This window comes from Adiantum capillus-veneris, chromosome 9 (genome assembly GCF_014529385.1).
Source record: "Adiantum capillus-veneris isolate H3 chromosome 9, ASM1452938v2, whole genome shotgun sequence".
Lineage (NCBI taxonomy): Eukaryota > Viridiplantae > Streptophyta > Polypodiopsida > Polypodiales > Pteridaceae > Adiantum > Adiantum capillus-veneris.
Genome location: NC_140939.1, coordinates 101,202,690 through 101,218,768, shown reverse-complemented (window position 1 = coordinate 101,218,768; position 16,079 = coordinate 101,202,690). Strand labels below are relative to the sequence as shown.

General features: G+C 41.8%; 1 protein-coding gene across 5 annotated transcripts in view; it reads left to right on the top strand.

Annotated features, from left to right (window-relative positions):
• LOC147450901 (protein MALE DISCOVERER 2-like) overlaps nt 1-12,016 on the top strand; it is a 69,859-nt gene extending 57,843 nt beyond the window's left edge. For all 5 annotated transcript variants that reach the window (XM_086519894.1, XM_086519895.1, XM_086519898.1 and 2 more), the window contains 5 exons: nt 693-766; nt 854-909; nt 1,349-1,500; nt 7,161-7,361; nt 10,254-12,016. In XM_086519894.1, the coding sequence (XP_086376020.1) occupies nt 693-766; nt 854-909; nt 1,349-1,500; nt 7,161-7,361; nt 10,254-10,481 (711 nt within the window). In that variant the 3' untranslated portion in view covers nt 10,482-12,016. The remainder of the gene's footprint in view (nt 1-692; nt 767-853; nt 910-1,348; nt 1,501-7,160; nt 7,362-10,253) is intronic.
• Nucleotides 12,017-16,079: the final 4,063 nt, after the last annotated feature.

Here is a 16,079-nt window from a genome sequence, read left to right as displayed (position 1 = left end):
TAGTTCCGAGCTAAATCCCTAAACTCTTCCAATGCACCTGACAAATGGGGTGAGTTCATCCGACAGCTGTTAAGAGTTACACCACTCTGTTGCTTCATCTAGGGTCAGGGCATATTGTATTGGCTAGTGTGTACCTAGGCTTGCCACCCATGCATTGTATTTAGGCTGCTAGAGGTCCTGGCTGGCTGGACCATCAATACTGCAAATTCGCAAGGTTAACAGAAAGGATCTGGATTGTGCGATTGCTCGATTTTGTATAGCCTCAATTCTGCTGCATGTGACAAAGAGGAAACAATCCAATAACGATTACCTTAGAAAAGATTTTCATGGCTCTTCGCTTGAAAATTCGCCCATGATTAGTAGGTGGACTTGTAGAAGAAAGGCGTCACCTTTCGAAACAGATTTACAAGCCCAGCCATTGCTGCTGGAAGATCTTTTTTATAATATAGGCCACCATAGCAACAGTGTATGGCGTATACAAGATGCATGGCTGCATTTTGCATATGCGGAAGCTTCCTTTTGGGTATATTTTAGTTTGGTTTTCTTTCTTTTTTACTAAGCTTAACAATTGACAACGGTGCCTTTATAATAGAGGGTGGTATGCTCCACTTCTCAGAGCAGGAGAGGCTAAGTCTCTGTTTGGCTGATGTGTTTAATGCTATAAAAACTTGGACGTTATGGTTTTTTCCTAGGTGGAGTTATTATCAAGAATACACCATCAGTATCTGGCAAACTTGATAGGATTCTGTGAAGAGAAGCAACAACGGTAAGGGTCCTTGAAATGTCCTCAATTCTTATTGCTGTTAGATTTTCGAAAATCTGTGGGTTAGCAGGTGAAAATGTTGTATTGCAGGTTGCTTGTATTTCAATATGCTCCGAATGGAAGCCTGTTTAACAACCTGCATGGCGGTAATTGAATTCTCTATCTTTTTTGGGTTTTGCTTTGCTAGGCCATGGTGGTGTTTAGGTTTGAAGGGGGACCCAAGTTATATTATAACAGATATCTTCCTTTTAGCTTCAACGTCAAGGCCCCCAGTTTAGGACCTTCAATCTTGTGGTGTAAGGTGCCACCACTAGCATGGGTAGTTATTAACGTCTCTGATGTTGCTCTTCTTTTTGTATTGAAGTCATGTAGACTCAATAGAAGGAAATGGACCCTTCATTCGAAATATCAAAAGGATAAGTAAAGACCTTTAGCAAGTCCATTAAAAGGAATACCTCTGATATTCTTTTAGTTCTGCTAGACAACCCTTCTTTTGTACAAACATGCTTTTTGGTTTGGTAAATACCTGGGTTTTATTTAGAAGTATGGGGAAAACTAATATAAGCATTTTGTGGCTGTGCATAGATGACGAGTGTCTGTCATGGAAGCAAAGAATGGGTGTCGCTGTAGGAACTGCTTCAGCTTTGGCTTATCTACATCAGTCTTGTGGATATACTATTGTTCATGGAGATTTGACGTCTCATAATGTCCTTTTAGCAGACGATTTCAGTGCAAAGGTATCTTTACTACTAGTTGATATAACACAAGCTTACTTCTTGTTCTGCACAAACTTCATTGTCTGTGGTTTAGCTTGCTTTTATGGATTGCCATCACATCATAAATTAGTGCAAAAACCAAAAAGAGATTTGTCGATTACATTTGCAAATTGATTATTGCAAACCACCTGTCCCTTTTGAAAGGAGTATGAGGACATATGAGCTGGTGAATTTTAAAGCTTAGGACAAAGAAGAATTACTTGATCTACAAAAGATCACGCACCAATGTCTGAATGCTTTCTTAAATGAGAGACAATCATACTTCACATGAATATTTCACCGTCTGCCTGTACTATCTCGGCCAGTCCAACCCAAAAGAATCTTTTGCAGTAGTCTGAAGCCAACCTTGTCCTTAAAAGCAAATAATTTTAGCTACACATTTGATATCGAATTTGATGGTTGGCTACCACTAATTTTAGGTTCTGGCTCAGTATTGAGCGCAGAAGTGACTTGTAATTGTCACAAAAGTGATGTGTGCTCGCACAAACCTACCCCATGTGGAAGGAAACTTCTAGGAAAATCTTGTCTCCATCGAAGAACAATCTTTAAATTATAATTTTGGTTGCGGACAGCAAGAAGAGTGCTAACTCTGAAATCTTTGTGAGTTGGAACCAACTTTTAGTCATAAGCAAGGTGGTGGTGTGAAAGCCAGTGTACAGAAAGATTTGCAAAGAAAAGGCTAACGCAATGACTTCATATGGGGGAGGAAGACACTCTTTCTTGAGACACCGAATTGATGGCATATGATGCATGAAGATGCTCTCTCTTGAGACACCAAGTGGATGGGCAGCCAAGGTGAAGACCCAACCACTAGAAAGGCCTCCTTTCCAAAAGGCCGGACTATCAAGCCTTGTAATAGCTTCTATGTATTTTGTTGAGGGGGCTCTTGTATACTCAAATGGTTTTAAGTCTACCAAGAGCTACTAAAAATCCTTGTCAATTTCTTTTAAATTGTTTGGGAAGTTGTGTTGAGTTAAAAACCATCATAAAAAGGTATATGCAAAACACATGGTGAGTGGGTGCACATGCTCACACATGACATGTTCCTTGGTTTTCAGCAGTACAAGATTGGAGATGCCATGCTACTCGTCGTACTAGTCATAGGCTACATGCTAATACATGTCAACTGCAGCACCTATCATGCCTTTTCCAAGTTTGAGTCGTGGCTGCCATATTTGAAAGAGTCTGATTCTTGCCCAAAAAGCCTAGGTTGGGTAAGCATATATTAACGTATAGGAGGCCTTTGCTGCTGCTGTTGCCAATTGGCAAATAAGCTGGATCCCTTCTCATTGCTAGAAAATTTGTCGCCTTCATTGAAGTTCACCTTAGCCTTTGCCTAAATGTGAGGGTTCACCACTCTTTTCCATTGTTAGATGACTAAAATTGACTTGCTTATATTTGCATAGCAAGGATCCTTGGAATAGATGATGTTAGCCCCTTGCCAGATCCATCCTTCACACATGACATGACACAAGTCATACTCATGCATAGACGAGTGTACGAGAGTGGACATCAAGCTCACCTCTTAGCCATAGAGTTAATATGGGCTTATGCCCGAGCTTGGGAATCGCAGCAAATGGGCTAGCCTCTACCACAAGGGTTGGTGTCCAATACCACCAAGCCCACACCGATACAGGTGTGGCAATGTAGCTGCCGAGTGCCTAGAGTCCAAGTGTGATAATCATACAAGATAGCTCACTAATGAGCCTAGGGTCCTATTTATAGGATTCCTTAACCGCCCAAACCATAGGGCCATGTTTGCACTTGGCCGCACTTCGCCGGACATAGCTTAGGCGCCCATCCTAATGTCTAGGGATGTAACACTCCCCCCCTTATTTTTAATTGTTGTACTCAACAATGTCCTCCGTTATAAAACCAAGGAAAGGACTCTTTAATTATCTTATTGATTCTTAGGATGATGCTTCCACTTGATCAAATACTCGGGGTAGGAAGTCTTGCGAGACTTTTTGACCCCTTGATCAAGAACCTATTTGGGTTCGAGTGGAATACAAGTGGTATCTGCTAAATTTCCTCTTCTCCAAAGGTAGGACTTGTTCATCCTGTCCCAACGGCTCCTTCAAGTGACTTATGTGGGACATAGGGTGAACAGGAATGCACTTGTAGGATACAACACTAATTCTTGCCCACATCCCTTCTTGGACGTCTCGAGGTTGTCGATGTTGCTTAGCATAAAAGGTAGCCCGATCCTAGGATGTCTTCATGCTTTCCTTAGCAATCATGAGTATTTTTTGCATGTCGTGCAAGAATTCGGCTATGGATTGCGTTAACTCTTTGACTTGGTGATTTTGGCTCATAACTGTACACAAGCATGAACGGGCTATAACTTGTAGCCGAGTGCTTAGTACTATTATTTGAAAATACAATCTAGGTGAATCTAACGTAGTTTAGTATATAAGATGTAAGAGTTCATGAGACAGAATGATAGAGAGAATGAGAGATAGAGATGGGATAGGGCGAGATGGAGAGGGGGAGTGGAACTCCCCTACACTGGAATGGGCCCTGGCCCCTCAAATAGGCACCCCTTTCGGTATTTGTTTATTGAGATAAAGTAATTTAGTACAAGTCTCATGGGAGAGATGGCGCCTTATTAAATGGGAGAGCAAACCAAGGGAGATCGTGTGTCCAAAAGCATCCGTACAATTGCCTATTTAGCCCTTTAAAGAAGTTTGTGCGTATACGTGTGTTCAAATTTGGCAGATGTGCCATTTGTGCATATCTTTCTATTTCTAATTGAGCGTGTAATGGGCTGTTTTTGACAAGTGGCTAGTTGTTTGGTTGCAGGGTAAGTGTGTGTGGTCGGCTTGACTCATGAGAGAGATGTCGCCTTATTTACGGAAGAGCAGACCAAGGGAGATTGTGTATCAAAAAGATCCGTACAATTGGCTATTCAACACTTTAAATAAGTTTGCGTGGTATGTGTGTGTTCAAATGTGGCAGATATGGCATGGGCTATTTAAGTGTCTACCTGCCTTGCATGTGCTATGCATGTGGTGTTGAAGTGTCCACCTGCCCTGCATGTGTGGCCAAGTGTGCACCTGCCTTGCATACTCTGCCAGTTCGATGGGCGTCTAGTGAATGGTCCAATCTTCCTGCATGCTTTGCAAACCTTGGTCGTCCTGCTTCCAGAGTGGCGCCCTGCAACAGCTCAAGCAGGTGATGCTCCTCAAGCAGCTGAGGCTCTTGCAATAGCTCAAGCACCTAATATTCCTCCTGAAGCTCTTCAAGTTGCTGCTGCAAAAATTCAGCCAATCATGACAAGTGCATGGAGAAGATCAGCCGAGTCCATGGCTATGGGCCAAATCGGTGACAAGAGGAATGGAAACGGGCAACAAAGACCTGAAATGGCCATTCCCTGTAACTATGCTATATACTGATAGCTCCCGGTGTTCCAAAAGCAAGTCAAAAACACTTTCTATAATATAAAAGCAATTTGTCAAAATAATCGATATGGGGATTTCCAGTTAAAGCAGCAACGTGGAAAACTGCCACATCAGCGGCCAGTACATAGGTGGCGTTTCAGCTATCTGTGCATTAGCATGTTGCCACGTCATTAGTCTGTACATGTTGCCACATCAGCAAGTCGGTCTCACCCACAATCTCTCTTGTGTATATGTGAGAGTCTCTTTCGTATAACATTGAGGCACGGGATTCACATTCTAGTGTGGTGGGAGCCAACCTTGCTTGTGTTGTGGCACTTTTACGCACTGTTTTTTGTAAATCGGATTTGATTAATTTACAAGTGGGAAACCTCAAGCCCACGGAAAAGAAGAGATACAAAAAGCAGAGCTCTATGAGGCTCCGAGGGCTAGAAATAGTCAAAGTAAATCTTGTATGCATAAAGAGGAATGTCCCCAGCATCATAAGCAAAAAGGACTGCAAACTGAGACTACGGAGACTAAGCTTCCCAAAAAGCCAAAACTGTCTGTGAAAAGTGCCGAAAGGGAAACGGAGCCGAAGAGCAGTCGACACCTGAAGAGCAGTCGACACCTGTCGAATGAAGGATCTGGAGCAACGACAATCAAACAAAAAGTGTGGCACAGTCTCCTCCGTTGCATGACATCTGAAACAACAAGAAGGCGCAATATGCCGTGCTCACACACACACACCTCAAAGTGAGGAAAACCCATTAGAAAGATCAGATACAAAGGGGAAGTGTTCCGTAAATTGAAGGCTCTAAAAGCAAACATATGAGAGCTATAGGATATCCGGGGATATGTCCCCAACATCAAGGACAAAATGTAAGGATTGCCTAAGTGAAATCTTGAACGAAGGAAAGAGATGTGGATCATGCTGATGAAACATGCAAAATTTTGCTGGCTCCACAAAGACCATAGAGACCAGAATCTGACCCATGTAAAAAAGACCGCAAATCTTTGAAGGGAAGTTAGGAGAATGCCAAAAACCCACTCGTTTTCAAAAGAGATGCAGATGATCTTCTATCTATTGCTATTCAAACTGTAGCTATTGATCACATCCTTCCAATGGCTTGGTACACATGCTTGGTATACATGCTTCTAGAGCTTGACGCACACTGAGGCGATGATGGGCCATGTTGATTTTCCAGTGGTGGATACGATTGTCTATCCTGGAGCCTTGCGAGATTCTTTTTAGAGGTCTTTATTGTTGGCGATCAGACTTGTCAAGTCCCTAAATTGCCTATTATGGCCTTCAAATGTTAGTATCCAGGATCTAAGGGTGGGTGTTTTGAGGGTTATCTTGTGGGTATGCTGCATAGATCTAGAGAGAGAGGGCTTCTTCATGGTTGTGTCTGGCCTTATGAGGCTATCTTTTTAGCTTTGGTCCTGCCATTCTGGGCTTGGTCCTTCTCTTTCTATCTCTTCATCCCTTGCGCTTCCTCCATCCTTCCCACCTCTCTACTCCATTTGTACTTCTTGTGTCTTCATCCATTCCGCTGCACTTCGACAAGTGCTCCTTCTCTTTGATCTCTTTGCTCTCACTTGTACTATCGTAATACTTAATAAACATGCAGATACTGTCTAGCCTTTCCTTGTCTGCATACAAGCATTTGTATATGTATGATTCAGTATTTACCAGGTTTACACGGAAAGTTCTCGGTCTGCCAAATTGAGTTACAGACCAAACTTGTCATGAGCAGCTGCACGAGTTCAAACCACAAGCACAAAAAAACGTCTTGTGAAAAGATAACTTCCTTGACAACTATCCTTACTACAGGCCTTAGAAAACAGAGGAAGTACCAAAAGAAACCAAATTCTCAACATATTCATGTTGCTCCTGCTACTTTGGAGCCTCTTTAGGACCCGCGCAAGCTCAAAGCAGCTAACTATGCTCTTGCCCTATCTGACCTTCCTTTTAAAACTGTGGAGGAAAAACCAATGCTGACAAATTTTAAGAAAACGTCTTTCATCCATTGCGACAACACTTTTCATTTACATACACAGTGACCCATTGTTGAGTGGTTGATGTCATTTATCTCATCACATTCAGACTGAACACTTGAATGCACAGGGCTTCACTTTACATGTTGTAGCTATATTTGGGCTCTCCTTCTCTTAATTGCGCAACAGTTTGATTGTAGGTTTCCATGGAAGGCATTTTGACTCTATATGTCATTCTTTCAGGTATGTGGAATAGGCATGCAAGTGCAGTCTACACTTGTAAATACGCCAAAGGGTCAGGTAGCAAGTGGTGATTCGGTAGATTTCAAAGGAAGAGGAATGAAAAGCTTGTCAGATGATGTCTATTCATTTGGCGTGTTACTTCTGGAGCTCATATCGGGAAAATCTGCTTTTAGTGAGAATCCCGGAAAAATAGTGGAATGGGTATGCTTTCCTTTGCTACTGTATTTTTCTTGCAATCTCAGGTTTCAAGTGTGTTCAGCATGTACATGTACATAGTAGGGCACCCACATGCTGGAGTCTGGTTTATTTCAAAAAAAGGACGCTCTGGAGTATTAAAAAATAAAGGGGACAAACTTTCTAATTTTTTTATAAATAGCAAGGCGGAGCTAACCGCCCGCCAAAATATCCTGGTCCCCCCTTTCTGCAGCGCGTTGTGTGTGTGTGTGTGTGTGTGGGGTGGGGGGGGGGTGACAGCTAGCGATGGCTGCAGAGGAGCTCTCTCTCTCTCTCTCTCTCTCTCTCTCTCTCTCTCTCTCCCGGTTGTCTGTCGGACGTGCTAGTGCACGACGTTGTTGTTGTTTGTGCTCTGAGTCGACGACGGCAACTGTGTTGCTCTCCCCGTCGCATCGCCCTCCAACATTGCAAAATGCCACGTCAGGGGCATATTGTAATGCCAATAACTAATACTAACTAATACTAACCTTTGTGTGCCACAAAATAATTAATTTAAATGGCACCGGGTGAGTAGCTCATGTACATAATAGTGCATGAGCTACACACATTATCAACATTTGTGTTGGTGTGTGTTTTGTCCTTTCTTATGTGCCTAAGAGCGCGTGCACATGCACACCTATACACATCCCCCCCCCCCCAAACACGCCCAACACACACACTCAACACTTTTTTTTTTTTTGGTATATCTTGATTTAATTTGAAAGTGGGAAACCTCAAAGCGAGGAAAACCCACAATAAAGAAGTGCAAAAGACGGAGCATTGTGATGCTCCGAAAGCTAGAAACAATAAAAGAAAATCCTACAGGCTTCAAGAGAGATGTCTCCCACATCATAAACATAGTGTAGTGTTTGTCCAAGCCAAAACTTGAAGTGAGGGAAAGGGTCAATTTCCAGTGCATGAAACATAGGAGAGTTACGTTGGTGCCATATGGTCCACATAACCCAAAATCTGACCCAAGTGAAGAAGACCTCAAACGGAGACTGTGGCGGTTGGAGAACTCCAAAAATCTAGAACCGTCTGTGAAAGATCCCGAATGGGAAACGAAGGTGCAGAGCAGAGGACACTTGTTTGATGAAAGTCATGGAGCAGCGGCAATCCTCGTAACAGACTTGTCATAACCCAAAATCTGACCCAAGTGAAGAAGACCTCAAACGGAGAATGTGGTGGTTGGAGAACTCCAAAAATCTAGCACCGTCCGTGAAAGATCCCGGATGGGAAACGAAGGTGCAGAGCAGAGGACACTTGTCTGATGAAAGTCCTGGAGCAGCGGCAATCCTCGTAATAGACTCGTCAGCCCCATGACATCAGACACAACGGGGAGGCAATGCGTTGTACATGCAACAAAGTACCAACCTGTAGAGCACCCACTATGCATCGCCATAAGCAAATGCGTTCCTTGAGTGCCCCCCACACACACATTCACACTTTTTTTTTTTAGTATTATCTCATACACACACACACACCCCCCCCCCCCCCCCCCAACCCAATCAACCCATACAAATGTACATGTTTGTAGACTTGCACATGTGCGCGCACATGTTTGTGTTATGTGTGAAATTATAGGCATACACATGTATTTGTATGTGGTTTTACTCGAGAGGTGTAGGTGTGTGGGAGCATATATTAGTACCTAGTTCTACACCCACTGTTGGGCACTGGCGACGTTAGTGGGGATGTCGTAGTATTATCTTATATTATCTTATGAATGACTAACATGAGTCTATACGTGGATTCATCTAGGTATAAGGATACACCTATGTCTTTTTATATATGTGCATGCGTTTGTATAAACTTCAAACTTATTATCATCAATTCGTCATATATATGCAAGCGTTTGTATAAACTTCAAACTTACTATCATCAATTCGCTCAGTACTCAAACTTGCACTTGTATATAACATATGTCCGTTTATAAAATAACCTATCATAGAGGGATTGCCAGAGAGAAGCATTGATATAAGAAAAGGAATTGAAGAAAAGCTGCAAAAACATAGATCTATTCTACGAATTGGCTAGAAAGCTCATTATTTCAGCTAGAGAATGAATGAATTTGGCACAATCTTGAAAATCTAGAAAAGCTGAAGCTTGCTTTTGAGAAGAACCGATATTACTTGGTTTGTATACAATTCTAGGTATAACTAGTTTCAATGGTAAACCACAACTCTGTAGCATTTTTCACAATCAAGTATGAGGGCAAGACTATGTGCGTCAGATGTACAAGCAGGATATGGCCTGGATCTGATCAAAGAGAGTACCTTAACTATCACAAAAGGATCTGTATGCTATACTGTTGTGCTGCATAAGGGTGTTTTTCTCACTAATCAATTTTCATGTGGGAGTTTTTCTCTCGATTTATCATTTCCCTCCTCTTTCCTTGTATGGTGGTTGGGTCTAGGCTTCATTTATGGCTAAGTTTGCTTTGCTTCTGTAGAGCCATGATAGAAAGTATGCAGACCTTTGTATCTAAGCATTTCATCCATTCGTGCAAGTACAAAACGTTGCATACATAATGAAGACAAGCTTCTTTTTTCAAGCGGTTAAATTTTTTGGGGGAACATTTTTAGCATTCCTATCTTTCATAAGGCAGGTTTTTGACATTTAACTGTTCATTTGTAGTATAGTATATGGCCCAAATTGAAAAAGAGTTTAAAGTGTTGACATGTCTCGGTTTCAGGCGTCTGTTCAATAACTGATTTGATACATGTTGGTTTTGGATTTCCCCCCAAATCCTGCCTGATTGTTTATCATACACATTACGCCACCTAGACATTCTCTGATGTGAGATGGGCAGCTATGCGTGCTTTTAAACTAATGGTTTCAACAATTATCACTAAGTCTGTTGGTGCTTTTATGGTCCAGGCTAGTCAATTTCTCCAGAGCAGAGAGCAAATGACAATTCTGGCAGATGCTGCTTTGAAAAATGTAGTTCCTGTAGAGCTCTATTCAGTGTGTGAGATAGCAAGGTTGTGTATACAGACTGAAGCTGCGAGCCGTCCCGGTATGGAGGAGGTGCTGTTTATGCTTGTGCAATCCCTTGGCATCGGGCTGGAACAAGGTGCCGCCCCCCTCAATGACGCTGTTGCATAGAACGTCCTCGGAATTCTGATGTATCAAAGTAGAAAGCAACATAGACCGGAGAGCCCTTGTCACATAGCAAAGCAGGATACAAGTGAAGGTACAAAGCTTATACGCAGGCCATTACGGTAAGGAGAGCCTTGATATACAGGGAACTGGTGAAGTCACTTGTCAAGTAAGAATGCTTCTTCCTCATACAGACATGATCTCAGAAATGGCCACTTTTAGTGTATGTATACTCAGCAGATGTAGAATGGTGATTGTATAGTATGGTACATGTAGAAAAACTGTGGAGTACTTACTTATAATGGGTCCAAATGATTCTTGCCGCATTATGAGATTTTTGCGGGGCCTCTGCTCGAAAGGACCAGCACATTTGCTGAACCTTCCCTTTTGTTGTATCAGAGTTTCTTGAGCCACGGGCGGGAGGCATCCAATTCTTCTTTACTTTTTTGGAAAGAGTTTTCATCATATCTATCATTGCTTGAACTCATCCTTGAATCTAGTTGGCTGGCTAATACAAATCTGGTTTCTATTTCTGCCTCTTATGGTAAAGAGGAAAAAACTGACTACGCATGCCTTTGCTATTCCAACACAAAGTTGTAAGTCCATTGCCAATCACACTGGGTTGTGATGACCACATTTGAGAGCATTTCTCAGTGGGTTTGGTTAAGTTTGAGCAGCTTCAGTAGTGGTTAGGTTTGATGGGCCACCATAAAAATGCATTTCATGTATTAAATATTGAGGCCCAAAATCTGTCGCGTGCACGCAGAAAAAAGGATGATCACGGAGCCCTTTGTGCACTCAATGGCAGACAGTGTTTAACAATTCCAGATGCTGGCTAGACCAAGGGCTGCTGGTATTTTCATAGCACAATGGGCTGACTTTATTGGCGAGTAGATCGTCAGAAATGCAGATCCAAGCGGGCATGCCTTACTTTTCTTGGGTTTCCAATTGTCAGATTCATGAGTTGATGCTTACAAGAATGAGTACAATGCAGATGTCTTGGAGTGCCTCCCAGATGAGGATATTGGGAAAGGGCATGGTCATCCTGTTAAAGTCCACGCTTGCTTCCTCCTACCGAAGGGCAATGTCGTGATTATGTCGGTCATTGTGGATGCAGTAAGGCTATGTCTATCGATCCTCTGTAAAACCCTTGTACTCCTACACTTGCATATTGTAGATTCAAAGTTGTGGTGGCTGCACGAGCGTTCATGACACAATGCAAGAAATGACTGAAATGAGTGACTTAAAGATTAATATTGGTTTGTATTTTTGGAAGCCATTTATGAAATACGTGTTGTCTCATTGGTGTAATATTAGGGCCCATCCGCATGGGCAGGGTTCAACCCCCGGCCACTAGCATCATCAAACCCTGTCCTCGCTTCTCAACTCTGCCGAAAGGCATAGTTGGGAAACTCCTTGTTCTACCCCTGCCCTCTGAATTGTTCGAACTGCACGCCCATCAAGGCCCGTCCATCAAGGCCTAGAAAATGGCTGGTTTAACACAATGATGAGGCCCCCAACTCAAGGCCATTTGAAAAGTACTTCAAGCTGAGGTTTTTGGCAATGGTCACACGAGGCTTAGTTATGAGTTATTTGAACAAATAACTAAGCCTCATTCTTGGTCACATGCAAAGAGGAGCATTAAATGAGTTACTATGCTTACCCTTTGTAACTATTCCGATTTTGGCATAGTTGTGAAGTTCAAGGCATAGTTGAGAGGATGAATGAATAACTAAGCCTCGTGTGACCATGCAAGAGGCTTAGTTATTCATTTAATGCTTTGTCTTGGCATAGTTACCAATAAATGATAACTAAGCCTCGCGTGACCATGCCCTTACTCATTGGTTCACTGCATTAAAGCAAGAAAGAGTGTCCCTCTTGTCACATTCAGTTTTAAGAGGGGTGGCTGTGTGTTGGTGAGATGCAATTGGGCAAAGGTGAGGGTTTTGCATCCAGGTCCACCAAAAGACGGTCGGCCTCAACCACTCATCTTCACAATTCATGTTGAAAAGCTAAAGAAACTCTTTTGTGTTTGAGGGGAACACCTGATCAATGAGCTACCCAACCGCTTATCAGCCATTTGTTGAAAATGACAACGAAAATGTAAGATACATTCGTTTTCCAGGCTGTGTGAACCCCTTGCACATATCAACTAATCAAGATCCACATTATTGCAACCGAAAACCTCATCAGAAAATATGCACTCCTTGTGACCAAAAGGGGAAAAAATATGCACCCCTCGCGACCAAAATGGGTGCAATTAGAAAGAGACGAGTTTGAAAAATGCATATGGAGATTTTACTCTATGGTTCTTTGAATTTAAAACTTGGAATTCGAGCACTTCTCTCTTAAGGTGTTGTGTGTGTGCGCGCGCGCGCGCGTGAACACCCAAAATTGTAGTTCATTGTTTGGAGATTTTGGGATGGCCAACGAGCTCTTTGAACTTCTGCTACTGTTGCTAGTGGTCACTTTTAATGGAATAGCATCGATGGTGAGGTGGTGACTAAATTTAGAACAGTCTGCATGTGCTAGTCTCGTACGCGTTGATGGTTTTGCTCGTCTACTACAAGTCGTTATCGTGTGCGTAGAGGCTACCTAAACTACGTGCATGTGTGTTGATAGTTGACCAAAGGGTTCTCAGTTTGCAAACGATCTTGGAAGCACTTGACATGCATGTGGGCTTATGTCCCTTGCTTAGGACCCTAGTCCTCACACTACTCTCCCCTTGAAGAAGAGTTTTCATCTTCAATAGAAAATGGCAAATTGTTTCTGTATCATGCTAATGTTCTCCCACATGGAACCTTCCTCAAGTTTGCGTTTCCGCTTGACCGAAAAATTCGTAAACATCATAAAAGCACAATCTCCACATGTAGGCTGATTGTGGAGATGAAAACATGTAACAATAAATTAGAATGCTCGTTGCATAAACTCTTCATAAGTTAAAATGGTTAAATGCACCTCTTAAAAAGAACAGTGGGTTAAGATTACCAAAATGAGTATTGTTAATTCTATTTATAAAGGATATAAAGAGAACCATCATAAGGAAGCGCATATGTCGTCCTTAGGTTCTATCATATAACCATCTATAAGGTGGTCATAATTTCTTATCTTTGCTTTTGCAAGCATAACCATCATCAAATCCAAATAGACAAAGTTGGCCATGTAATTTTCATAGCCAAAGAGTGCATGTATGCCTTGCATGCATGTTTTCCTTGGTTGCATGAATGCCTAGTATGCAAGAATCTTGCATTACATACCATAGATTGCATGCACATGCCATGCATATACATGCAAAAACTTGAACTTGTAGAAAAGATCAATGTAGCTTGGATGCTAAAAGCTGCAAAACATAAAAAATTATGTCATCTAATTTTTTTTTAAAAACGAAACATAAATTTGTTACCTAAACTCTTAGGGATTCACTAGTAGTACTAAGGAGACGTGACTTGTGTGCACCAAAATATCCTTTTTTTGACCCCTTATATATGGGACCCTCCTTGGTAAAATCTATCTTTTTTGTTTTATAAAATCCTCTTATTGTGCACTCATGTCATACCATACGGTAATGTTTAGTTGATACCTTGGGCCTGGAGTACGCTTAAAGAACATCGGCATCAATATTTGTATTGGAACCTTTTCATAACCAAATGCCTTTTTAATCACCTGGTGACATCCTCCTGTAGTTTCTTGTTGTTGTCAGCTATCTCTTACCCTGCATCTTTGTCATCAATAGCTCTCTCTCTCTCTCTCTCTCTCTCTCTCTCTCTCTCTCTCTCTCTCTCCAGCTTATCCATTGGATGTTGCTATTAGATTCTACTATTTGGCGGGCATATGATGGTGGACTACCTATCTTTAAGAGGCTAATATCATCCCCTCTCTAGTTAGCTTGCTAGGGCACTTTTTAATCTCTTTAGTAGAGGTTTTTGACCTTGGCATTTAGTTTTTATAGTTTGCCCCACATGGCTAGCTATATTTAGTTGTGACAATTTTCTATTTGATGCCTTCAGGCTTGCTATATAAAGAGTGACGTACTTGCCCTCATAATTGACACCACTTGGGAGTTTTGGGGGATTATTCAAGTTTCTTTGCGCGCCTGGGCACGCGCACACACACACACACACGTCACTGGCATTTGTGACTTAATAATGATATAACCTATACTTTGGAAACCCCAGTGCTAAGTATGACTTGACCCGATCCAAGTAAAGGGCACTCCACTTGATATGTTTAATCTATAGCTTTGATATTGGGATGTACCCCTTCTTGCACTATACCTACTCGTATATTGCTCTTTGGTAAATTTTCCCCCCTAGTTTCTCTGGGTGCCCTGAGGAGTTACCCCTCTCCTATCCCTTGAAAATCCCCCCTATCATCTCTTTTGAGTGCCACTTACTTGATGCATAAGCTTTTTTTAGTATTACTATGGTGCTATTACCCTAATGCCTAAACAACCGATGATCTTGGTAGTGCTTTTCCCCTTTAGCGGGTGACCCTTCCCTTAATATATATATATTTTCGTTCAGGTTCTCCTCCCTATAATCTCTGGTGCCTTGGGGCATGACCTAACCTAGGCGGGACCTCCCTCTTAAGTAGCCTTAGGTAAAGGGGCAATCCATTTTTGATGAGCACGGTATGATGCCTTCACTACCCTTCTCGAGTTTGACGACCATCGTGCTCTCTAATAACTGTGCTTAACTCTTGGTTTTCTTCTCCCTAGCTGTACCATGCAATGGAACTATGTGCGTACCTTAATGCTTCCTCTCGATTCATGATGCTCTCCTACCTATGGCGTACTCACCTCAACAAATAATACTGCAGATATTCTCTATGTCATCTTTGTTACATTCAATGGATAGCCTGGCTATACTCCCGTTTATTAACCTCGATGCTTTGCCGCATGCTAGTTTGGATTGTGGTAGGCAAAATTGGAGGTCGCATTGATCGATGCAAGTTGAGTGGACTACCCCTTGCAACCTATGTATATAAACAGGTGAGTTATTCTCTCATCCCTTACTTAGTCTTGCTTTAAGTATTTCTTTTCTCTGATTTGTGAGTAAGGGTCGTTATTCATTGTGCTAGTTTGCATACTTTGACATAGAGCTAGTAGAAAACCTGAAGGCTTGAGGTTGGTGCCAAAATATCTTGAAATGATTTCATTCTGATTCAATAATTCTGTGATGAAAGGCCTAAAATAACTAAGGTTATATATATTTTTTGGATTTTATCCTTAATTGCCAAGAATTTGTGATGATAAATATTGGTTTGTTTTTATAGCAGTTTGTAAAAAAAAAAACTATTTGGATTGGTTGTTGTATATAATGAACCATTCGGGTATTCATTTTTGGATAATACTCTACTGCCTGGCTTTTTTGGATGGTTGAAAGATGCAGTAGTGTTGGCCTGTTTTTGTTGCACATACCCTATTGTAAATCATGTGGTAGCATCTGGGATAACAAATGTGGATGGAGCTTTGCCTTTTTTAGCCAAAGAGTGCTGTAGTTTGAAAATTTTCGTACGACTATTTTAAACATCTTGGTGTTGCATGATGTGCATGGATTTTCTGAGAATTGCTGGTCTCTTTTGCCTGCTCATGCAAATAGACAT